The sequence below is a fragment of the Oncorhynchus nerka genome, linkage group LG12 (assembly GCF_034236695.1).
Source record: "Oncorhynchus nerka isolate Pitt River linkage group LG12, Oner_Uvic_2.0, whole genome shotgun sequence".
Classification (NCBI taxonomy): domain Eukaryota; kingdom Metazoa; phylum Chordata; class Actinopteri; order Salmoniformes; family Salmonidae; genus Oncorhynchus; species Oncorhynchus nerka.
This window is the reverse complement of record NC_088407.1, coordinates 39687034-39713337: the sequence shown is the minus strand read 5'-3', so window position 1 is coordinate 39713337 and position 26304 is coordinate 39687034. Positions and strand designations below refer to the sequence as shown.

Sequence of the window (26304 nt, the reverse complement as noted above, 5' to 3'; positions counted from 1 at the left end):
TTCAGTATATTCGTCAATATTATTCTCAGAAGCTACCCGGAACATATCCCAGTCCGCTTGATCAAAACAATCTTGAAACGTGGATTCCGATTGATCATAGTCCTTAGCACGAGTACTTCCTTTTTGAATTTGTGCCTATAGGAAGGGAGGAGCAAAATGAGTCATTGTCAGATTTGCCAAAAGGAGGGTGGGGGAGGGCCTTGTATGCATCCCGGAAGTTGGAGTAACAGTGGTTGAGCTTTTTAGCAGTGCGAGTACTGCTGCTCCAGTTTCAACTGTTCTGCCTTATTATTATTCGACCATGCTGGTCATTTATGAACATTTGAACATCTTGGCCATGTTCTGTTATAATCTCCACCCAGCACAGCCAGAAGAGGACTGGCCACCCCACATAGCCTGGTTCCTCTCTAGGTTTCTTCCTAGGTTTTGGCCTTTCTAGGGAGTTTTTCCTAGCCACCGTGCTTCTACACCTGCATTGCTTGCTGTTTGGGGTTTTAGGCTGGGTTTCTGTACAGCACTTTGAGATATCAGCTGATGTACGAAGGGCTATATAAATACATTTGATTTGATTTGATTTGATATGTTAATTGAATTTAGGGAGCCTTTTCCTCAAATTGCTTTGTCAAAATCCCCAGCTACAATAAATGCAGCCTCAGGATATGTGGTTTCCAGTTTGCATAATGTCCATTTAAGTTCTTTGAGGGCCGCCGTGGAATCAGCTTGAGGAGGCTGTGACATAACCGAAGAGAATTATCTTGGGAGATAAAAGGACCCGAGATATGGTATGTTATCACAATTACACCATGAGTCGTTAATCATGAAACATTATAATTTTTTCCCAGAGAGATGTTTATTCCTGTTTGCGCAATCAACTGTTACAATCCCTGTTGTCTCTCTGGAAAGAAACCCTTGCCCTGAGCTCTTCAACTTAATTATTCAGAGACTGAACATTAGCGAGTAATATACTCGGGAGCGGTGGGTGGTGTGCTAAGTCGGACTAGAAGACTACTCCTAGTACCTCTCCTTGGCCGACGTTGTTTTTGGTCGGCCTCTGGAATCAGTTCAATTGATGAGTGGGGCGAACAAAGGATCCGATTTGGAAAAGTCGTCTTCCTGGTCGTAATGCTGGTAGTGCCGGTTGAGTTACCGCTGCTCTGATATCCAATAGTTCTCCCAGCTGTATGTAATAAGACATAACATTTTATGGACTAACAATGTAAGAAATAATACATGAAAAACAAAATACTACAAAGTTTCCTAAGAACTATAAGTGAGGCAGCCCTCTCTGTCGGCGCCATGTTGATGTTAGATCTGATGGCATAGGCGGGACCTTCCTTGATATCCAGGGGAGGTGGAGGGGTGTCGTGGGGGACAGCCTCATTCAGCTGACCAGGAACCACCGGCCTGAGAAGGGAGGCATGAAAAGAAGGTGAGATACGGTAGTCACTGAGGAGCTGTAATCTATACGTCACCTTGGTGACCCTCCTGAGAACCTTGAATGGCCACACAAACTGGGGGCTCAGCTTCTTACAGGGCAGATGGAGTGGGAGGTTCCTAGTAGAGAGCCAGACACGATCACCAGGATGGAACACTGGAGTTTCACTGCAGTGGCAATCCGCCTGCTCATTCTAACGGACGGCGCTTGAGTCTCACGTGGGCATCGCTCCACAATTCTTCTGCATGCCTGAACCACTCATCCACTGCAAGAGCTTCGGTCTGGCCTCGGGTCCACGAAGCCAGGTCCGGCTGATAACCCAAATCACACTGGAAGGGAGTCAGCCCGGTAGAGGAGTGACATAACGAATTCTGGCCATACTCCGCCCATGGAAAGAATCGGCCCACTCCCCCTGCCGGTCTTGGCAGTGGCTCCTCAGGAACCTCCAGGGTCAGAGACGATGTCCTCCAGTTGGCCAGAATACCAGAATACCTGATGGAACAGTGCCTCAGCGACATGGAGAACAGTAGGGAGACCTGAGAGCGGGACTAAATTACAGGATTTGAAGAATCTATCTGCAACCACCAAAATGGTGGTGAAACCGTCAGAGGAGGGGAGATCAGTGACGGAAATCAATGGATGGATGAGACCAGGGACGCTGAGGCACGGGAAGGAGTTTCCCGGCTGGAGTGTGCCGAACAGGAGTTGACATAGCGAATAACGTCCTGCTCCAAGGTGGGCCACCAATACTTTTCGGAGATGGATGTCCAGCGACGACAGCTGTGTGCGCCCAGGTCAGCAGCCGATCCCTTATCCCCGTGGGAATGTAGATGCGCTCAGGAGGACAGGTAGTGGGTGCTGGTTCCCTCTCCAGAGCCTTGGCGAATGTCTAAATCTACGTCCCAGAGGGGCTACGACTCGACAGGGGGCAATTATGGGTCCATTCAGGACAGGACCCTCTCCTGAATTGTGGAGATGGGAAAAGGCATCGGCTTTTGGTGTTCTTTGAACCTGGGCGATAGGTCAGAGTGAAGAAAAGGACCCACCTTGCTTGGCCCGTATGTACTACAGGCTCCAATGGTCAGTAAGGATGATGAATGGGTCCTTGGCACCCTTCAGCCAGTGTCTCCACTCCTCTAATGCCAACTTAACGCCAGGAGCTCTCGATCGCCGACGTCATAATTCCTTTCTGCATGAGTTTCTTAGAGTAATACACACAAGGATAACATTTTTGTGGATTACCTTGTCATTGAGACAGCACAGCCCTCACTCCCACCTCTTAAGTGTCCACCTCCACCACAAAGGGTAGAGTAAGATCTGGGTGTATGAGCAATGGGGCGGAGGTGAAACGTCTCTTCAGTAGGCAGAAGGCCTCATCAGCTGCCAGACTCCACACCAACCTACGGGACCACCCTTGAGGAGAGAGGTGAGAGGAGAGGCGATTGAGTCAAAGTTCCTGATGAAACGGTGGTATAAGTTTGCATACCCACCTTTATGGTGGTTGGGATTGGCTATGACCTGACCGCATATACCTTCTTAATATCCATCATCACTCCTTGCAGGCCGATCTGGTAGCCGAGAAAGAAGACAGCTGAGGAAGTACAGTTCCCGCTCAGCCCAGTCAAAACTGTTCGCTGCTCTGGCCCCCCAATGGTGGAACAAACTCCCTCACGACGCCTCACGACGCCAGGACAGCGGAGTCAATCAGAGACTGCCAGAGGTCCGGACAACAGGCCCTCCGATTCAGAGAAGTAGTTGGTAAACCAGGCGAGGCAATCATTTGAGAAACCAAAGTTGTCGAGTCTGCCAATAAGAATGTGGTGATTGACAGAGTCGAAAGCCTTGGCCAGGTCAATGAATACGGCTGCACAGTAATGGCGGTTATGATATCGGTTAGGACCTTGAGCGTGGCTGAGGTGCACCCATGACCAGCTCTGAAACCAGATTGCATAGCGGAGAAGGTATGGTGGGATTCGAAGTGGTCGGTAATCTGTTTTTTGACTTGGCTTTCGAAGACCTTAGAAATACAGGGTAGGATAGTTATAGGTCTGTAGCAATTTGAGCCTAGAGTGTCATCCCCTTTGAAGAGGGGATGACCACGGCAGCTTTCCAATCTTTGGGAATCTCAGACAATACGACAGAGAGGTTGAACAGGCTAGTGATAGGGGTTGCAACAATTTCGGCAGATCATTTTAGAAAGAGAGGGTCCAGATTTTCTAGCCCGGCTGATTTGTAGGGGTCCAGATTTTACAGCTCTTTCAGAACATCAGCTATCTGGATTTGGATGAAGGAGATCTGGTGGGGGCTTGGGCAGGTTGCTGTGAAGGGTGCCGTGCAGTTGACCGGGGTAGGGGTAGCCAGGTGGAAAGTATGGCCAGCCGTACAGAAATGCTTATTGAAATTCTCAATTATTCTCCCGGGTGGCACAGTGGTTAAGGGTGCTGTACTGCAACGCCAGCTGCGCCACCAGAGACCCTGGGTTCGTGCCCAGGCTCTGTCGTAACTGGCCGCGACCGGGAGGTCCGTGGGGCGACGCACAATTGGCCTAGAGTCATCCGGGTTAGGGAGGGCTTGGCCGGTAGGGAAATCCTTGTCTCATCGCGCACCAGCAACTCCTGTGGCAGACCGGGCGCAGTGCGCACTAACCAAGGTTACCAGGTGCACGGTGTTTACTCCGACACATTGGTGCGGCTGGCATCCGGGTTGGATGGTGCTGTGTTAAGAAGCAGTGCGGCCTGGTTGGGTTGTGTATCGGAGGACGCATGACTTTCAACCTTAGTCTCTCCTGAGCCCGTACGGGAGTTGTAGCAATGAGACAAGATAGTAGCTACTAAAAACAATTGGATACCACAAAATTGGGAGAAAAAGGGGTATATATATATTTTTTTAAACTATTCTCAATTATTGTGGATTTATCAGTGGTAACAGTGTTTCCTAGCCTCAGAGCAGTGGACAGCTGGGAGGAGGTGCTCTTATTCTCCATGGACTTTACATTGTCCCAGAACTTTTTTGAGTTTGTTCTACAGGATGCACATTCTGTTTGAATAAGCTAGCCTTAGCTTTCCTAACTGCCTGTGTATATTTGTTCCTAACTTCCCTGAAAAGTTGCATATCACGGGGGCTATTCGATGCTAATGCAGAACGCCACAGGATGTTTTTGTGCTGGTCAAGGGCAGACAGGTCTGGAGTGAACCAAGGACTATATTCCTGTTTTTTTTTTTTTTTGAATGGAGCATGCTCGTCTAAGATGGTGAGGAAGGCACTTTTAAAGAATAGCCAGGCATCCTCTACTGACGGGATGAGTTCAATGTCGTTCCAGGATACCCCGGCCAGGTCGATTAGAAAGGCCTGCTTGCAGAAGTGTTTTAGGGAGCATTTGACAGTGATGAGGGGTGGTCGTTTGATCACAGACCTATTACGGATGCAGGCAATGAGCCAGTGATCGCTGAGATCTTGATTGATTGGTGTATTTGGAGGGCGAGTAAGTTAGGATGATATCTATGAGGGTGCCCGTGTTTACGGATTTGGGGTTGTACCTGGTAGGCTCATTGATCATTTGTGTGAGATTGAGGGCATCAAGCTTAGATTGTAGGATGGCCGGGGTGTTAAGCATGTCCCAGTTTAGGTCACCTAGTAGCACGAGCTCAGAAGATAGATGGGGGGCAATCAATTCACATATGGTGTCGAGGGCACAGCTGGGGGCGGAAGGTGAGAGACTTGTTTCTGGAAAGGTGAATGTTTAGAAGTAGAAGCTCGAATTGTTTGGGTACAGACCTGGATACTAAGACAGAACTCTGCAGGCTATCTTTGCAGTAGATTGCAACACCGTCCCCTTTGGCAGTTCTATTTTGGCGGAAAATGTTATAGTTAGGGATGGAGATTTCAGGGTTTTTGGTGGTTTTCCTAAGCCAGGATTCTGACACGGCTAAGACATCCAGGTTGGCAGAGTGTGCTAAAGCAGTGAGTAAAACAAACTTAGGGAGTAGGCTTCTAATGATTACATGCATGAAACCAAGGCTTTTACGTTTACTGAGGTCAACAAATGAGAGCACCTGGGGAGTGAGAGTGGAGCTAGGCACTGCAGGACCTGGATTAACCTCTACATCACCAGAGGAACAGAGGAGAAGTAGGATAAGGGTACGGCTAAAGGCTGTACGAACTGGACGTCTAGCACGTTTGGAACAGAGAGTAAAAGGAGCAGGTTGCTGGGAACGATAGCATAGATTCAAGGCATAGTGTACAGACAAAGGTATGGTAGGATGTGAGTACAATGGAGGTAATCCTAGGCATTGAGTAATGATGAGAGAGATATAGTCTCTAGAGATGTTTAAACCAGGTGATATCATCGCATATCTAGGAGCTGGAACAACATGGTTGGTTAAGGCATACTGAGCAGGGCTAGAGGCTCTACAGTGAAATAAGACAGTAATCCCTAACCAGGACAGTAATGGACGAGTCATATTGGTATTAGAGAGAGGCATGCGTAGCCAAGTGATCATATGGGTACAGTGAGTGGTTGGGCTGGCTGGGGACACGGCAATTCAGACAGTTAGCAGGCCGGGGCTAACAAGCTCGCAGTTAGTAGGCCGGGGCTAACAAGCTAGCAGTTATCAGACTGGGGATAGCAAGCTAGCAGTTAGCAGACCGGGGTTAGCAAGCAAACAGTTTGCAGACCGGGGATAGCAAGCAAGCAGTTAGCAGACCGGGGCTAGCAAGCTAGCAGTTAGCAGACTGGGGCAAGCAAGCTAGCAGTTAGCAGAACGGGGCTATCAAGTTAGCAGAAGGGCCTTTGGGGGACGTCGCGATGGAGGAAAGTCTGTTTTTGCCTCCTCGTGCAGTGACATCGATAGACCAGTCGTGGATTAGTAGGGTTCCAAGTAGCTCTAGATAGCTAGCGGGCCGCGGTAAGCAGAATGGGCCTTCAGCGGACGTCGCGCCTGAGGGGCCTGTTGGAATCCTCGGGCAGATTATGTCGGTATTCCAGTCGTAGAGGATCGGCGGGGTTCCTTGCCCCGTACCAGCAGTAGAAGGGGTCCCGATATTGTAGCCCAGGAGCCCTAGCCGGGCTAGCTTCAGGCTAATTGGTACTTGCTCTTGGATGGAAACGCTAGCCAGGAGTAGTCTCCCGGGATTGGGGTTAGCTAGTTGCGAAGATCCAGATGAAAAGGTTGAGAGTTTGCGGTAGGAATCCAGGGATATGGAGAGAAAAATAGGTCCGTTATGCTTTGGTTTGAGTCACGTTGTACGATTTGGCGAGAGCTCTCCGAGCTAAAGGTTAGCTGATGACCGCTAGCAGGGGTTTACTGACTGATAGCTGGTAGCTAGTTAGCTAGCTAGCTTCAGTTGACTGCTACGCCATCTTGGAAGGAATGTAACGGAGACGCTGGGAGTCGAGAAGCAGGTGCAGGTGTGAGTTTAATAATGCAATGAATATGTAACGATACAAAACAAGAGTAGCGTCTGAACATGAAACACATAACCAATACTGCCTGGGGAATGAACCTAAGGGAGTGACAGATATAGGGGAGGTAATCATTGAAGTGATGGAGTCCAGGAGAGTCTCATGATGAGGCGCAGGTGCGTGTAACAATGTTGCCCAGTGAGCGTAATGATGGTTGTCAGAGCCAGTGATTAGTAAACCGGCGACGTTGAGTGCCGGAGAGGGGGAGCGAGAGTCGACGTAACAATATAAAACAAAGAAATTACACAAACTGAACAAATAAAAAGCACCATAAGTAAAAGCTAAAAACATATTTTAAGATCTCTTTTAAATATGTTCACAGTTTCCAGAGGGCATACAGTGCCTTGCAAAAGGATTCATCCCCCTTGGTGTTTTTCCTATTTTGTAGCATTACAACCTGTATTTTAATTGGAGGCGCTCCATATTAAACGAATGATTACTTGAGTAGGGGTAAATGTGAAAGTTAACCAACTGAAGGGGAAGATTCCCGGCGTTTGTGATGCTTGTCGTTTGGTGCGACGCAGACAGGGTGGCGTGAGTGGTGAAACAGAAGAGTCGGTGTCTGTCCTTTTGAGTTTTGATGTTGAGTCTTTACCCGACAAAGTGGGGTATTTAATTAAGTTATCCCGGATGAGCTTTTGTGCCAAATACATTACTTTGTTACAGGTGTAAAGCTGATGGACATGTGGCAGCAGTGTGTAGGAGGGAGGTTCTTGGTTGTGAGAAGTGTGCAGAAGAGCATGAGACAAAGGAATGTGTAACATTGGGGAAAGAAGTGGTATGTCTTAATTGTAGGGGTGCCCATTGGGCTGGGGATCGGAAATATCTAGTGCAAGAGAGGCAGGTTGCGGTTTCCAGGGTTAGAGAAGTGCAAAAGTTGTCATATGCTGAGGCAGTGAAGAATGTAGAGCAAGGTAGGTCAAGGGGGAGGGATCCTGAGAGGAATGGTGTGAGTAGTAGAGCTGTACCAGTACAGAGGGATAGGCCAACAAGTGATATATGTTTCAGTAAGATTGGATTTCTAGTACTTCTAAGCACTGTATAGCAATGTTTATCAACTGTAATGCAGGGACAAAGTCACAGAAAATTAAGGTGGTGGTGGCAGCTGCATAGAGGTATTTGGGTGTGCGAGACTTGACGTCAGAGTTACAAGGTGTGTTAAGTGGTGGTTTTCCATCTTTTCACGCTGTTGGCTTGAGGTAGGACTAAATACAGTGCCTTGGAAAAGTATTCATCCCTCTTGGCGTTTTTCCTATTTTGTTGCATTACAACCTCAAATAGTTATGCACACCCCAAAAATCCATTTCAATTGCAGGTTGTAAGAAAACAAAATAGGAAAAATTGCAATGGGGTTGAATACTTTCGCAAGGCACTGTAATAACTAAAGGCTGCCCATCCATGCATCTTGGTCTTAGGCTTTGGGATAGTTAAAAGGCCAGTGCCAGAGGACCTGAGGGACCTACTGGGTGCTTAACTTAAAACCTGACATGTTTTTGGGGTGCTCAATCGTGGATTGATTTATAAACCAATAGAATAATCTTAAAATGAATTATAAAACTCACATGCAGCCAGTGCAGAGACATTAAAACCAGGGTAATGTGTGTTCTCCGTCTGCTCTTGGTCTGTTTTTCAGTTGACCAATGGCTTTCTTGGGTAGACCAGAGAGGAGAGCAGACGGAGAAGGCTGCTTGTAATAAAAGCATGGAATGAGTCTCTATATCAGCCTGAGAGAGAAACGTCCACATCTTGGCAATGTTCCTCAGGTAGTAAAAAGCTACTTTGGTCACATACCTAATGTGTGGTTAGACATTTAGTTGGGTTTTTAATCTGGTGTTTTATCTTTATTGCCCGTGAATTCAAATGTGTGGCTAGATTCTCTCTCTGTTCATTGGCTCCAACAATAAGTACCGCGGTCTTGTCTTGATTTAGCTGGAGGAAGTTGTGAGCCATCCACGTTTAAATCACAAATGCAGTCTAATAATTTATCCATGGAGCAAGAATTATCTGGTGACATATAAGTATATAGTTAGGTATCAATGCTGTGCTTTCTGATAACGCTGCCAAGAGTCAACATATATAAATTGACCATTACCGGACCCAAAATTTAACCTTGTGGAATACCACATTATATGTTCACCAAGTGTGACAAAAAACTCTTGACTGGTTAAATACAGTTGAAGTTGAAAGTTTACATACAACTCAGTTTTTCTCAATTCCTGACATTTAATCCTAGTAATAATTCCCTGTCTTAGGTCAGTTAGGATCACCACTTTAATTTAAGAATGTGAAATGTCAGAATAATAGTAGAGCAAATGATTTATTTCAGCTTTTATTTCTTTCATCACATTCCCAGTGGGTCGGAAGTTTACATACACTAAATTAGTATTTGGTAGAATTGCCTTTAAATTGTTTAATTTGGGTCAAACGTTTCGAGTAGCCTCCACAAGCTTCCCACAATAAATTGGGTGAATTTTGGCCCATTCCTCCTAACAGAGCTGGTGTAACTGAGTCAGGTTTGTAGGCCTTCTTGCTCACACACGCTTTTTCAGTTCTGCCCACAACACTTTGATGGGATTGAGGTCAGGGCTTTGTGATGGCCACTCAAATACCTTGACTTTGTTGTCCTTAAGCCATTTTGCCACATCTTTGGAAGTATGCCTGGGGTCACTGTCCATTCGGAAGACCAATTTGCGACCAAGCTTTAACTTCCTGACTGATGTTTTGAGATGTTGCTTTATTATATCCACGTAATTTTCCTCCCTCATGATGCCATATATGTTGTGAAGTGCACCGGTCCCTCCTGCAGCAAAGCACCCCCACAACATGATGCTGCCAACCCCTTGCTTCTCGATTGGGATGGTGTTCTTCAGCTTGCAATGCCTCCCTCTTTTTCCTCCAAACATAACAATGGTCGTTATGGCCAAACATTTGTATTTTTGTTTCATCAGACCAGATGACATTTCTCCAAAAAGTACAATCTTTGTCCCCATGTGCAGTTGCAAACCTTAGTTATGTCGATAGTTATGTCGATATAGGTTTTGGAGCCGTGGCTTCTTCCTTGCTGAGCGGCCATTCAGGTTATGTCAATATAGGTCTCGTTTTATGGTGGATATAGATACTTTTGACCGGTTTCCTCCAGCATCTTCACAAGGTCCTTTGCTGTTGCTCTGGGATTGATTTGCACTTCACGCACCAAAGTACGCTCATCTCTAGGAGACAGAACACTTCTCCTTCCTGAGCAGTATGATGGCTGCGTGGTCCCATGGTGTTTATACTTGCGTACTATTGTTTGTACAGATGAACGTGGTACCTTCAGGCATTTGGATATGGCTCCCAAGGATGAACCAGACTTGTTGAGGTCTACAATTTATTTTCTGAGGTCTTGATTGATTTCTTTTGACTTTCCATTGATGTCAAGCAAAGAGCCACTGAGTTTGAAGGTAGGCCCTAAAAAACATCCACAGGCACACCTCCAATTGACTCAAATGATGTCAATTAGCCTATCAGAAGCTTCTAAAGCCTTGACATCATTTTCTGGAATTTTCCAAGCTGTTTAAAGGCACAGTCAACTTAGTATGTAGACTTCTGACCCAGTGGAATTGTGATACAGTGAATTATAAGTGAAATAATCTGTCTGTAAACAATTGTTGAAAAAATGACTTGTGTCATGCACAAAGTAGATGTCTTTACCGACTTACCAAAACTATAGTTTGTTAACAGGACATTTGTGGAGTGGTTGAAAAACAATTTTTAACTTCTTGGTGACTGGGGGGCAGTACTGAGTAGCTTAGATGAATAAGGTGCCCAGAGTAAACTGCCTGCTACTCAGCCATAAAAGCTAGAATATGCATATAATTAGTATATTTGGATAGAAAACACTCTGAAGTTTCTAAACCTGTTTGAATGATGTCTGTGAGTGTAACATAATTCATAATTCAACTCATTGCCCTTCCAATATACAGTGTCAGTGTTTTGCACTTCCTAAGGCTTCCATTAGATGTCAACAGTCTTTAGAACCTTGTTTGATGCTTCTACTGTGAAGGAGGGGGTGAATGAGAGGGGATTGAGCCAGGTGTCTGGCAGATTGCCACGAGCTCGTGACGTGAGGTTATTGAAGATTTATGATAAAAACATCCTAAAGATTGATTCTATACTTCGTTTGACATGTTTCTACGACCTGTAATATAACTTTTTGGACTTTTCGTCTGACCTTTTGGCTGGACACGTGCGTTTGGATTTGTTTACCAAATGCCCTAGCAAAAGGAGGTATTTGGACATAAATGATTAACTTTATCGAACATATCAAACATTTATTGTGGAACTGGGATTCCTGGGAGTACATTCTGATGAAGATCATCAAAGGTAAGTTAACCTGTTACTCCTACCCCCTACTTTTTTGAACATTCTGTTAAAAATCGCGCAACATTTCAGCGCCCTGCTACTCATGCCAGGAATATAGTATATGCATATGATTAGTATGTGTGGATAGAAAACACTCAGACGTTTATAAAACTGGTTAAATCACGGCTGTGGCTATAACATGACGTGCGTTTCATCGGAAAGCGCAGGAAAATCTGATCACTGAAAATGGAAAAATATATCCCTGCGCGACTTGAACCCATTGATAAAGGTGAACCACAATTAATGGGGCTGAGGTTGCAGTACCTACAGCTTCCACACGGTGTCTAGAGTCTTGTCATTTGCCTACTATTTGTTTCTTGGTCAAACAGATGCAAGGGAGCGCAGTTCTTCAGGTCTCGGACCGGATATTTTGGTTGAGTTTCTACCCGGACATTTTTCCAGACGGACAGCTATAGAATATACTTCGTCTTGTGATTAATTTGATCGCTTATTAACGTTTACTAATACCTAAAGTTGCATTACAAAAGTATTTCGAAGTGTTTTGTGAAAGTTTATCGTCGACTTTTTGAATTAAAAAAAATGACGTTACGTTATGAAACGCTTTTTTTTCCGTTTATCACACAGTCTACATATAACGATATCAAGGCTATATATGGACCGATTTAATCGGAAAAAAATACCCAATAGTGATTATGGGACATCTAGGAGTGCCAACAAAGAAGATGGTCAAAGGTAATGAATGTTTTCTATTTTATTGTGCGGTTTGTGTAGCGCCGAATATGCTAATTATTTTGTTTACGTCCCCTGCGGGTCTTTTGTGGTGTTACATGCTATCAGATAATAGCTTCTCATGCTTTCGCCGAAAAGCATTTTAAAAATCTGACTTGTTGCCTGGATTCACAACGAGTGTAGCTTTAATTCAATACCCTGCATGTGTATTTTAATGAACGTTTGAGTTTTAACTAATACTATTAGCATTTAGCGTAGCACATTTGCATTTCCAGAGCTCTGGATGGGACGCAAGCATCTCAGTAGGAGCAAGAGGTTCATATTTATAATGCTATTTCTGACGAATGTTGACTCCACAACATGGCGTATATCTCTTTGGCTGTTTTGGTCTCTGAGCGCCTTACTCAGATTATTGCATGGTATGCTTTTTCCATAAAGTTTTTTAAAAATCTGACACAGCGGTTGCATTAAGGAGAACTTTATCTAAAGTTCTATGTATAATAGTTGTATCTTTTATCAATGTTTATTATGAGTATTTCTGTAAATGTATGTGGCTCTCTGCAAAATCACAGCATGTTTTGGAACTACTGAACAGAACATGCCAATGTAAAATTAGATTTTTGGATATAAATATGCACTTTATCGAACAAAACATACATGTATTGTGTAACATGAAGTCCTATGAGTGTCATCTGATGAAGATCATCAAATCATGCTTTTTGTGACTCCTCTCTTTGGCTGGAAAAATGGCTGTGTTTTTCTGTGAATTGGTGGTGACCTACCATAATCGTTTGTGGTGCTTTCACTGTAAAGCCTTTTCTAAATCAGACACTGTGGCTGGATTAACGAGAATTTTATCTTTAAAATGGTGTAAAACTTGTATGCTTGAGGAATTTTAATTATGAGATTTTTGTTGTTTTGAATTTGGCGCCCTGCACTTTCATTGGCTGTTGGCGGGGTGGGATGCTACCGTCCCGAACATCCCAGAGAGGTTAAACTAAGTCTGTCTCTGTACAGTGTTGGGCACGAAAACCAGATTGGAATTTAAAAATACAGATAGCACTTAAGTAATTATTTTGCTGTTTGAACACCAATTTCGCCAGGGTGGAAGGTTGGAGATTGGCCGAAAATTGCTAAGAGCTGAAGAATCTGAACTCAACACAAAAAGAAACGTCCTCTCACTGTCAACTGCGTTAATTCTCAGCAAACTTAACATGTGTAAATACCCCAGGTGGTGAGGGTAGGTAGCAACACATCTGCCACGCTGATCCTCAACACTGGAGCTCCCCAGGGGTGCGTGCTCAGCCCCCACCTGTACTCCCTGTTCATCCACGACTGCATAGCCAGGCACGACTTCAACACCATCATTACGTTTGCAGATGACACAACAGTAGGCCTGATCACCGACAACGATGAGACAGCCTATATGGAGGAGGTCAGAGACCTGGCCGGGTGGTGCCAGAATAACAACCTACCCAAGACTAAGGAGATGATTGTGGACTACAGCAAAAGGAGCACCGAGCACGTCCCCATTCTCATCGATGGGGCTGTAGAGGAGCAGGTTGGGAGTTTCAAATTCCTTGGTGTCCACATCAACAACAAACTAAAATGGTCCAAACACACCAAGACAAACGTGAAGAGTGCACGACAAAGCCTATTTCCCCTCAGGAAATTAAAAATACTTGGCATGGGTCCTGAGATCCACAAAAGGTTCTACAGTTGCAACATCGAGAGCATCCTGACTGGTTGCATCACTGCCTGTTATGGCAATTGCCCGGTCTCTGCCCGCAAGACACTAGAGAGGGTAGTGCGTACGGCCCAGTACATCACTGGGGCTAAGCTGCCTGCCATGCAGGATCCCTACACCAGGCGGTGTTAGAGGAAGAGGCCCTAAAAATTGTCAAAGACCCCAGCCACCCCAGTCATAGACTGTTCTCTCTACTACCGCATGGCAAGCGGTACCGGAGTGCTAAGTCTAGTACAAAAAGGCTTCTCAACAGTTTTTACCCCAAAGCCATAAGACTCCTGAACAGGTAATCAAATGACTACCCGGACTATTTTCATTGTGTGTCCCCCCCCAACCACTATTTTTACGCTGCTGCTACTCTCTTTTTATCATATATGTATAGTCACTTTAATTATACATTCATGTACATACTACCTCAATTGGGCCGACCAACCAGTGGCCCCGCACATTGGCTAAACAGGCTTTCTGCATTGTGTCCCAATAACCACCACCCGCCAACCCCTCTTTTACGCTACTGCTACTCTCTGTTCATCAAATATGCATAGTCACTTTAACCATATCTACATGTACATACTACCTCAATCAGCCTGACTAACCGGTGTCTGTATGTAGCCCCGCTACATATATAGCCTGTCTTTTTACTGTTGTTTTATTTCTTAACTTACCTATTGTTCACCTAATACCTTTTTTTGCACTATTGGTTAGAGCCTGTAAGTAAGCATTTCACTGTAAGGTCTACCTGTTGTATTCGGCACACGTGACAAATAAACTTGTATTTTATTTTATTTATTTGTATGAACATAAGATTCAACAACTGAGACATGAACTGAACAAGTTCCACAGACATGTGACTAACAGAAATGGAATAATGTGTCCCTGAACAAAGGGGGGGTGGTCAAAATCAAAAGTAATCATCAGTATCGGGTGTTGCCAGCAGCTGCATTAAGTACTGCCATGCATCTGCTCTTCATGGACTGCACCAGATTTACCAGTTCTTGCTGTGAGATGTTACCCCACTCTTCCACCAAGGCATCTGTGAGTTCCCAGACATTTTGGGGGGGAATGGCCCTAGCCCTCACCCTCCGATCCAACAGGTCCCAGACGTGCTCAATGGGATTGAGATCCGGGCTCCTTGCTGGCCATGGCAGAACACTGACATTTCTGTCTTGCAGGAAATGATGCACAGAATGAGCAGTATGGCTGGTGGCATTGTCATGCTGGAGGGTCAGGATGAGCCTGCAGGAAGGGTACCACATGAGGGAGGAGGATGTCTTCCCTGTAACGCACAGCGTTGAGATTGCCTACAATGACAACAAGCTCAGTCCGATGATGCTGTGACACACCGCCCCAGACCATGACGGACGCTCCACCTCCAAATCTATCTCGCTCCAGAGTACAGGCCTCGGTTTAACGCTCATTCCTCCCTTCGACAATGAATGCGAATCTGACCATCACCTCTGGTGAGACAAAACCGCGACTAGTCAGTAAAGAGCACTTTTTGCCAGTCCTGTTTAGTCCAGCGACGATGGATTTGTGCCCATAGGCGACATTGTTGCCAGTGATGTCTGGTGAGGACCTGCCTTACAACAGGCCTACAAGCCCTCAGTCTAGCCTCTCTCAGCCTAATGCGGACAGTCTGAGCACTGATGGAGGGATTGTGCATTCCTGGTGTAACTCGGGCAGTTGTTGTTGCAATCCTGTAGCTGTCCTGCAGGTGTGATGTTCGGATGTACCGATCCTGTGCAGGTGTTGTTACATGTGGTCTTCCACTGCGAGGATGATCAGCTGTCTGTCCTGTCTCTCTGTAGCGCTGTTTTAGGCATCTCACAGTACGGACATTGCAATCTATTGCCCTGGCCACATCTGCAGTCCTCATGCCTCCTTGCAGCATGCCTAAGGCAAGTTCACGCAGATGAGCAGGGACCCTGAGCATCTTTCTTTTGGTGTTTTCCAGAGTCAGTAGTATGGCCTCTTTAGTGTCCTAAGTTTTCACAACTGTGACCTTAATTGCCTACCGTCTGTAAGCTGTTAGTATTTTAATGACCGTTCCACAGGTGTATGTTCATCCATTGTTTATGGTTCATTGAACAAGCATGGGAAAGAGTTTTTAAACCCTTTACAATGAAGATCTGTGAAGTTATTTTTATTTTTGCGAATTATATCTTTGAAAGACAGGGTCCTGAAAAAGAAAATGTAATTTTTTTGCTGAGTTTAGATTACTTCAGAAGGGGTTTCACCATAGCAGTTTTTAGTGAAGTCAGGAAAGTGCCTGTGAACAGGGAGTGACTAACAAAAGATTGCACTTCTTCAGATATGCAATTAACAACTATTTTGAATAATGTAGTGGGGATAGGATCGAGAAGGCAGGTACAAGCATTTCGCTACACTCGCATTAACATCTGCTATCCATGTGTATGTGACAAATAAAATTTGATTTGATTTGAGAAGGCTTAAATTGTGATACACTACATGTGGACACCTGCTCATTGAACAATACATTCTTTGTTTTAATTTGATCGTTATTTAACTAGGCTACTACTACCTTGTTCAGCGGCAGAACAACAGATTTTTACCTTGTCAGTTCGGGGATTACGTGACTCATCACTCCAAAGTCCAATGGCGGTGAGCTTACACCACTCCAGCTGACGCTTGGCATTGCGCATGGTGATCTTAGGCTTGTCTGTGGATGCTCAGCCATGAAAACCCATTTCATGAAGATCCCGACAAACAGTTATTGTGCTTACATTGCTTCCAGAGGCAGTTTGGAACTTGGTGGTGAGTGTTGCAACCGAGGACAAACGATTTTTACACACTACGCGTTTCAGCACTCAGCGGTTCGGTTCTGTGAGCTTGTGTCGCTTACCACTTCACGGCTTAGCCATTGTGGCTCCTAGATGTTTCCACTTCACAATTACTGCACTTATAGTTGACCGGGGCACCTCTAGCAGGGCAGAACTTTTATGAACTGACTTGTTGGAAAGGTGGCATCCTTATGACAGTGCCACATTGAAAGCCCCCTTGAAAGTCACTGAGCTCTTCAGTAAGGCCATTCTATTGCCAATGTTTCTCTATGGAGATTGTGTGACTGTGTGCTCGATTTTATACACCTGACAGGAACGGGTGTGGCTGAAATAACCAAATCCACTCATTTTGTAACGGCTTTCTAATGGTGAAGGAGAGCCGGACCAAACTGCAGCGTGTCTATTGTGATTCATCTTTAATAAACAAACGTAACACACAACAAAACACTAACACTACAAAACGAAAACCGAAAACAGCCTATACAAGTGTCTACTAACCTCTAACCAGGGGCCTGTTGCACAAAACTAGGATAAGGGATTAAGCCAGGATATCTTGGTGATCCTGGCTCAATTGATCCGTAATCCGGTTGCACTAAAGATGGATAGGGGGCAGGAGGATATGTTATGGTATAAATTACCATGGAGATTTATTCTGTGGAGCTAGCCTGCTCCAGACCAGGCTAAATTCCAGGATCTATTTAATCTCATCCCTAATGTCAGTCAGCAGTCACCACAAATGGAAACCAATAGTTATTTCACTGCTCACTATACATTGTTATCACATATAACTAGACCCACTGTTATTATTTAAACGTTTGTGATCATTAATTTCAATGATTTTGGATAAAAAATGATTTTTAGATGATGTTGCTATCATTAGATAATTTACAGTTTCCCATAGACTATAAGACTATATATAAAATGATAGAATATTAGGGCCACAGAGGGGAAAAAAACACAAGTCATAATATTGTAACCAGTTGTTTTAAAGGAGGACAGTTGTTAAAATGACAGATGTGGGGCATTTCGTGAAATTGTACTTCAGTATGGTTTCATAAACAAAGACATGCTGATGTGCCAGAATATTAAGTATCACATTGTCATAAGTATCAAAACTGTAAAAACAATATGTAGCTTTTCTGCAGAAAGAACCAGCCTCATAAATTTATGACTTTATCCTTTTTCTTCAGTGTGGCCCTAGTACTCTGTCATATAAACAAATACACATTCCATATGAATATAAAAACACAATGTGTAACATTATGTTCCTTTATTGAATAAGGACAAAACAAAGCAGGTAAACCATCAGCTCCTTTCGAAACTGAAGTCACAGTGACTCTACAAGATGGAAAGCACAGAATCCAAGCATATTATACAAAATGATACATACACATTCAAAGGTCTGTATATAACACACCCTGCATGTCTGCACACTAAAATAAATGCAGGACAAATCCATACACATCAACTGAACAGACAAATGAATGGATGCAGTAGCCTCCCTGCAGCCTTGTATTACACACAGTATACCGCACAAACATCATAAGAGGCCAAATTCGTCAAAAACGAACCCAAAAAAACCCAAATTCCTCTGCCACCGCAGGACATATTTAACCAAAATTGAAAGCACACATACTAACTAAAATAATTCAACACATATTGGTCCCTCAGCAGCCGACCACTGTCGTCATCAGGGAAGATTGCCGGATTGTCCCAGTCCATGGCTGGTGGCACTCTGGGGGCCCTCTCCTTCCTCAGGCAGGCCACATTGTGAGGACAGCACAAGCCACAGTAATATCACATGCCCTAACAGGGCTGACCCTTAATTTGTGAAGGCAGTGAAAGCGTGCCTTCAGGAGGCCAAAGGTCATTTCAACTCTGGCCCTGGTCCTGGCATGGGCATGGTTGTAGGCCTGCTGTGCTTCCTGGGGTCTGTGAAAGGTGTCAGGAGAAAAGGCTGGCAGCCATACCCCCTGTCTCCCAGCAACACACCAGAGAATTCACCTGTCAACACAAAATCTCATCATTACTACCTCATAAACACAGTGATATTCTTGACACAGCCATGATGGTTATAAATAGGGGTTGTGTGGCTTACCTTGTGATAGGCACTGATAGATTTCAGAGGCCCGAAAGATTCTGGAGTCATGGACTGAGCCAGGCCATTTTGCCACAACATTGCTGATCACACAGTCAGCATTGCAGACCATCTGAAATCATAAGATGAGGAATATTACACCAATCAATGCACATCACTGGCAATGCAGAGTGTTCGTCAATGGACAATATCAAAAAGTTATGTTCACCTGAACATTAATGCTGTGAAAGGATTTCCTATTCACAAAATCGGCCTCATGGGCACCTGAGGGGGCTTTTATCCTTATGTGTGTGCAGTCCACTGCACCAATGACATTGGGGAAACCTGTCACACAAAGTAATGAGTATCCTACTATGTGTTAACAGTTGTCCTGTAATTTGTAGATCCTCTTACCTGCAATCCTATAGAACTCCTCTTTGATGTCACAGAGTCTTCTGTGGCCAGGGAAGGAGATGAAGACATCTGCTAATGCTTTGATAGCCAGACACACACTCCTTATTGTGCGGCAAATTGTGGCCTTGTTCAGCTGTTCTGCATCCCCCACTGAGTACAGGAAGGCTCCACTAGCAAAAAAGCGCCACACAAACCATTTGCTCCACACTCAGTGCATGGCTCCGTGCAGTGCGGTGCTTAATCCTGGGACCCAGTAGTCTGCATAGATACCTGATGCCATCTGCAGAAAACCTGTATCTTTCATATAGATGGTCATCAGGGAAGGCCAGTGGGTCCAACCGGTCCCTGAAGACCCTTTCTCGCCTGAAGGCTCTCCTCAGCACAAGTGCTTCTTCATCCACCACATCTCGCACGAATGGGCATGCCATTGTCAGAGCAGAAAGGAACACACAATTTTGGGCCTTCATATAGGCTAGTGGCCACACCTGGTGCTGGGGGGGTGGGCAAAAGAGGGCGATGCCTTATAACGATGACTTGGTTGTACTGATTGCTGGGAAAATAAAAAAAACCTTAGAAAGATGCCACCGTCCTGTGTGCTCACAATAAGAGCTCATATGTCATGGCTCACTTGACTTTACGAGAATATACCTCATTTTTATTTTGAGCTGTGTCATCTTCTTGGAGCTGGGGGAGGAAAGAAAAATAATGATTAATACATTTGTGTTACAGTTAGCATACAGTGTACATTGAAGGCATATCTCACCTCCCTCTCAAGTTTTTTTTATTTCAAGGTCCAGTTTCCTAATTGTCCTCTTTTTTATTTCAGACTCCAGTGCAAGATTTTCCATCTTTTTCTTCTTGTACTGAATGTCTATGTCTGCCAGTTCTATTTGGCGCCGGAGGTGGTTGCCATACAACTTTCTGATAGCTTGTGAGCTCTGTGAACACAATACAATTAGCGCAGCTGGAATTTGGCAGGATGTGGTGTCCTTTTATTAATACGCACTATGTTGCCAGGCTGGTTTTCCCACTGTATAGCATCTGGGTCCTGTAAAAGAAATTAGATTTTTTGATTTTGATGAGGACTCCTCACCATTGTAGAGTAAATAGTACTTTCACAGTCTTAACATGATACCTCATGCCTTCTGGAATCCAGAGAGATGGTCTCCTCCTCATCATCGTCTCCATCATGTGCTGTTGCTGCTGCACTGGGGCCTTCACCCTATCACATTTAATCGGATTCATATTGAAGCTAGTAGACAAGACATGCCAGGCCTACAGTATGCCTTTGATGGAGTACTCACTGGATCAGCATCGTCTGGTGCTTGTGCTGGTGGCTCTAACAGGAACACAGTGCTGCCAGGCACTGCAAGGCAATAGGTAAACCAAAGTCAAACAGTCCAAATTGATTCAATATGAATGTGGTTGTATCCCATGTAGAGATGGAAGGACATACCTTGAATGAAGCGGGTGGCATCTTGGGAGGAACCTATGCTCGTCTCTTTCCCCCCAGGGATCCCCTCTAAGACGGGCCTGCCTTTATTTAGCTCCAAGGCCATGTCCTCTGCTGGGGTAAGGTCAGCCTTTGGTGACCCACCACCCGTGCCTTGTCTGTGGGTATTCTTTTTCACTGCTAAAACAGTACAGACAATGTGTGAGCAGGCACCTTCTGGGTACAATATATGCTTGTGCTTTGTTAAATATTAGTCAGGGACCATACCATTCTGCAGAATGTTCTTGTATTTGATTTTGACCTGCTGCCATGTCCGTTTTGGCCCGTTCATGTTTAATCTACACACACACACACATTTAATGGAGTCACACTGCAAAAATTACTTGGTATTTTTGTCTTGTTTTCAGTAAAAATATCAAAAAATGTATCATAGCTTTATACAGTGTGATGGAGTTACTTTACACAATTTCACTCATATCTGCAGTGCATTTCAATTAAAAATTTAACCGTTTCATAATTACAGTACAACTGCATTTTTGGAGATGTGAATTAAATATTTGAATTGTAATTGTGATGTTTCAGCGGAGCGGTGAGTGTGTAATTGTGCACTACTTACGCATTCAGGCGGTCTGCAATACTTTGCCACGCTTTTTCTCTTTGCTTTATCACTGTGGCGGTGTTGCCTTTCTTCTTAATTATATCTTTTACCTCCTCGTATGCCTCCATGAGGATTTGTGCTTCCGACGGGGAAAAGTACGCGGCTCTAGTTGCCATGGTAAATCAGTTAATCTGTGATCTGTGGCGGGGTCTATTTGAGTGAGCCGTGAGCGCGCACCTATCCAGGATTGGTTTCACCTGGTTTAATGAATCCGTGTCTGCTCATCCTGGCTTGGTCTTTGTGCAACCAATTAAGCCTGGACGCACATGTTTTGGCTTCATTGAGCTCAGCTGAGTCATTTATCCCGGATGTCTTAATTCTACTTTTGTGCAACAGGCCCCAGGGCGTGACACATTTGAAGGGTGTCCTCATAGTTTTGTATACATACAGTGCCTTACGAAAGTATTTATCCCCCATTGCATCGTTACTATTTTGTTTTCTTACAACCTGGAATTAAAATTGATTTTGTGGGGGTTGTATCATTTGATTTACACAACATGCCTACCACTTTGAAGATGCTAAATATGTTATTATTGTGAAACAATCAAGAAATATATATTTTTTTAAATGAACATTTGAGTGTGCATTACTACCCCCCCCCCCCCCCAAAGTCAATACTCTGTAGAGTCACCTTTTGCAGCAATTGCAGCTGCAAGTCTCTTAGGGTATGTCTCTGCAAGCTTGGCACATCTAACCACAGGGATTTTCCAATTCTTCAAGGCAAAACTGCTCCAGCTCCTTCAAGTAGGATGGGTTCCGCTGGTGTACAGCAATCTTGAAGTCATACCACAGATTCTCAATTGGATTGAGGTCTGGGCTTTGCCTAGTCCATTCCAAGACATTTAAATGTTTTCCCTTAAACAACTCGAGTGTTGTTTTAGCAGTATGTTTAGGGTCATTGTCCTGCTGAAATGTGAACCTCTGTCCCAGTCTCATATCTCTAGAAGACTGAAATAGGTTTTCCTCAAGACTTTCCCTGTATTTAGCACCATCCATCATGCCTTCAATTCTGAACGTGTTTCCCAGTCCTTGCCGATGGAAAAACATCCCCACAGCATGATGCTGCCACCACCATGCTTCACTGTGGGGATGGTATTCTCAGGGTGATGAAAGGTGTTGGGTTTACGCCAGACATAGCATTTTCCTTGATGGCCAAAAAGCTCAATTTTAGTCTCATCTGACCAGAGTACATTCTTCGAGTCTCCCACATGCCTTTTGGCGAACACCAAATGTGTTTACTTATTTTTTCTTGAAGCAATGGCTTTTTTTCTGGCCACTCTTCTGTAAAACCCAGCTCTGTGGAGTGTATGGCTTAAAGTGGTCCATGGACAGACACTCCAATCGCCACTGTGGAGGTCTGCAGCTCCTTCAGGGTTACCTTTGGTCTCTTTGTTGCCTCTCTGATTAATGCCCTCCTTGACTAGTCCGTGAGTTTTGTGGGCGGCCCTCTCTTGGCAGGTTTGTTGTGGTGCCATATTCTTTCCATTTTTTAATAATGGATATAATAGTGCTCTGTGGGATGTTCAAAGTTTCTGATATTTTTTTTTATAACCCAACCTTGATCTGTACTTCTCCACAACTTCGTCCCTGACCTGTTTGGAGAGCTCCTTGGTCTTCATGGTGTCGCTTGCTTGGTGGTGTTGCAGACTCTGGGGCCTTTCAGAACAGGTGTATATATACTGAGATCATGTGACAGATCATGTGACACTTAGATTGGGCACAGGTGGACTTTGTTTAACTAATTATGTGACTTCTGAAGGTAATTGGTTGCACCAGATCTTATTTAGGGGCTTCATAGCAAAGGGGTGAATACATATGCACGCAACACTTTTCCAGTTTTTTTTCTCCATTTCACTTCACCAATTTGGATTATTTTATGTATGTCCATTACATGAAATCCAAATAAAATTTCATTTAAATTACAGTTAAATTAAAACTGAAACCATATCATGACCAAGACTTGGCATCTATTAAGGTCTTATTTATGCATACATGTAAGCAATGACATGAGATAAATATATATATGCAACAAAATAGGAAAAATGCCAAGGGGGATGAATACTTTTGCAAGGCAATATAGTGCAATCACATTCCTGAGTATGTCTGTGTCAACCAGGGAAAATAAATCCATTGTGCCTTTGCGGGGTAGGCTAGGGCACTTATCAAACTTCTCATCTGGTCTTGCTTGACTGATAACCAATTTTAGGCTGGGTATCTCTGAAATATTCCGCAAACTCATCACATTTAGATGTGGAGGAAAGTTCACATACTGTAAGTTTACGGGGGTAGGATTTCAGGCCATCAATGTTTGAGAAGAGCACTCTCTAATTATTCTGATTAGTAAATGATCAGTTTGGAAAAAATGAGCTCGTCTGGCATTTCTAATGACGTTTTTATACTTACATTGCAAGTTGATCTTTCAGAAAATGATAATGGATCTGCAACTTTTTGCTATTTTTCAATTGACTATAATGGGGATCCTTCTTTCTTTATATAGTGCATTCGGAAAGCATCAAACCCCTTGACTTTTCTATATTTTGTTACGTTCCAGCCTTATTCTGAAATGTATTAAATAGTTTTTTCCTCCTCATCAATCTACACACAATACCCCATAATGACAAAGCAAAAACAGTTCATTTTTTATTTTAGCACATTTATTTAAAAAAATTAAAAAACATATTACATTTACATAAGTATTCAGACTCTTTAATCAGTACTTTGTTTAAGCACGTTTGACCGTGATTACAGCCTCAAGTCTTCTTGGGTATGACACTACAAGCTCTGCACACCTGTATTCGGGGAGTTCCACCCATTCTTCTCTGCAGATCCTCTCATGCGCTGTGAGGTTGGATGGGGAGCGTCGCTGCACAGCTATTTTCAGCTATCTCCAGAGATGTTTGATCAGGTTCAAGTCCGGGCACTGGCTGGATGCACTTAAGGACATTCAGAGACTTGTCCTGAAGCCACTCCTGCATTGTTTTGGCTGTGTGCTTAGAGTCGTTGTCTTGTTGGAAGGTGAACCTTCGTCCCAGTCTGAGGTCCTGAGCAGGTTTAGGTTTTCATCGAGGATCTCTTTGTACTTTCCCTCAATCCTGACTAGTCTCCCAGTCTCTGCTGCTGAAAAACATCCCCATATCATGATTCTGCCACCACCATGCTTCATCATAAGGATGATGACAGATTTCCTCCAGGTGTGATGCTTGGCATTCAGGCCAAAGAGTTCAATCTTGGTTTCATCAGACCAAAGTCCTTTAGGTGTCTTTTGGCCAAATCTGGTGCTGCAGACATGGTTGTCCTTCTGGAAGGTTCTCCCGTCTCCACAGAGGAACTCTGGAGCTCTGTCAGAGGGACCATGCGGTTCTTGGTCACCTCCCTGACCAAGGCCCTTCTCCCCTGATTGCTCAGTTTGGCTAGGCAGCCAGCTCTAGGAAGAGGCCACTGTGTTCTTGGGGATCTTCAATGTTGAAGAATTTTTTTGGTACCCTTCCTCAGGGCTGTAACTCGACACAATCCTGTCTTGGATCTCTACGGACAATTTCTTCAACCTCATGGCTTGGTTTTTGCTCTGACATGCACTGTCAAATGTGGGACCTTATATACAGGTGTGTGCCTTTCCACATCCTGTCCAATCAATTGAAATGATCACAGGTGGACTCCAATCAAGTTGTAGAAACATCTCAAGGATGATCAATGGAAACAGGATGCACCTGAGCTCGATTTCGAGTCTCATAGCAAATTTACATAATTATTTGTTTTTTAATTATTTGTTTTTTATTTGTTATAAATTTTCACAAAACACACCCGTTAATTATGGGGTATTGTGTTTAGATTGATGAGGCCTTTTATGTATTTAATATATTTCAGAATAAGGCTATAACGTAACAAAATGTGGACAAAGGAAGGGGTCTGAATACTTTCTGACTCTACTATACAACAGCCCGCAGTACACCCATCGACTTTGAGCTTCGGAGCTTCAATGAGAGGGAGCAGTCATTCTCCATCCAATCGGAGGCGATGTTTTGTGTTTCTGGGCTGGCCATCCGATGATAAACACAGAAGAAAACTCGGAAGTAGAATTCAAAACTTGAGAGAATGAAATCGGGTTCTTGACAGTGAAAATAGCTGCAAAGGTAAGGCAGATTTTTAAAAAGATAAACACTACAATAACCAGTAGCCAAATCAATATTAGCATAAACGGAGCTGAGGATTACTTTGATTCGGCATTAGCCCTGAATACACCACTCGTTAGAAGGTTGTACTTTAGTTTTGTGATGAACACGTTCGCTAAAGTACACGTTTCTACTGACTATTATGGCTAGAATTGCATATGCTAATCTACTCTTATCTGTTTAACAGCGAATTTTGAGATGAATAGTGAAAAATTTCCATAAGTGAGAAGATTGTGTCGGCATCCTACATTCGCCAGGGGTCACAGGCACGTGACAGTCATGAGCAGCTGATTAGACAGCTTTTGGACCAGGTAACGTTAATATCCGAATAACATTCCTTCAAATTCTATTATTTCGATAAGATGATCAGATCAGTTGCACATTTGCCAGGTAACTACATCAGGGGTGTATTCACTAGGAACCAAACAGCAAAATGAACTGGCTGTGATGGACAGTAACAACTTCTTTGGAAACTGTGGTGTTGGTGAGAGGGAGGGCAGAATGGCCTCTAGTTTGGTGGCCCGACGACATTACAGGTTCTTATTAACTGTTGCTTTTCAAAGTAAAGGAATTTTCTATTGCTTTGTTAAATTCCAAGTAGCTACCTGTTTTGTCATACATGTTCAGTGGAGTCATGATCATGAGATATGTGTGTGTTGCTTTATACAGGTTAATACATGGGATAGGACGATCTGGTGACATCGCTGCAACTCAACCTAAGGATGCAGGTTCCAGTCTGCTGAGCAAGCTGACTAATTCACTTGTACTGGACATTTTAAAACTCAGGTGTGTAACTAAGATTGCATTTAGCCTACTGATAAATGTATGACAGTAATGGACACCTCCAGTTCTGTAGTAGAGCTACACTATGTGCACACTTTTGTTCCTAGCTTGTTTGTTATTGTGCATGTTTACAGGTGTGCAAAGTGTGGCCAGTTGTTTTGTAGTTCCAATGGCAACCGGGATGAGCCTGACACTGTGCTTCCTAACACTTCGCC

At 44.0% G+C, this 26304-nt stretch overlaps 1 protein-coding gene and 1 long non-coding RNA gene across 4 annotated transcripts; one reads left to right on the top strand and one right to left on the bottom strand.

Moving 5' to 3' along the window:
• Positions 1–17769: 17769 nt before the first annotated feature.
• On the bottom strand, positions 17770–21483 carry LOC135574326 (uncharacterized). Of its 3 annotated transcripts, XM_065025569.1 has the most exons (11): positions 21096–21483; positions 20747–20817; positions 20483–20659; positions 20331–20392; positions 20162–20248; positions 20033–20074; positions 19790–19964; positions 19675–19710; positions 19027–19576; positions 18634–18745; positions 17770–18539 (listed from the first exon to the last, which is right to left on the bottom strand). In XM_065025569.1, the coding sequence occupies exons 1-7, from the start codon at positions 21251–21253 to the stop codon at positions 19797–19799; spliced, it is 765 nt and encodes a 254-aa protein (XP_064881641.1). In that variant the 5' UTR covers positions 21254–21483; the 3' UTR covers positions 17770–18539; positions 18634–18745; positions 19027–19576; positions 19675–19710; positions 19790–19796. The 3 variants fall into 3 exon arrangements, with proteins under 3 accessions (XP_064881641.1, XP_064881640.1, XP_064881639.1); XM_065025568.1 differs by having other exon boundaries at positions 19027–19710; XM_065025567.1 differs by having other exon boundaries at positions 19027–19964.
• Positions 21484–25159: 3676 nt separating this feature from the next.
• On the top strand, positions 25160–25812 carry LOC135574325 (uncharacterized). Its single transcript, XR_010465346.1, has 3 exons — positions 25160–25267; positions 25494–25617; positions 25725–25812. It is a non-coding gene; the product is annotated as an uncharacterized LOC135574325 (long non-coding RNA).
• Positions 25813–26304: the final 492 nt, after the last annotated feature.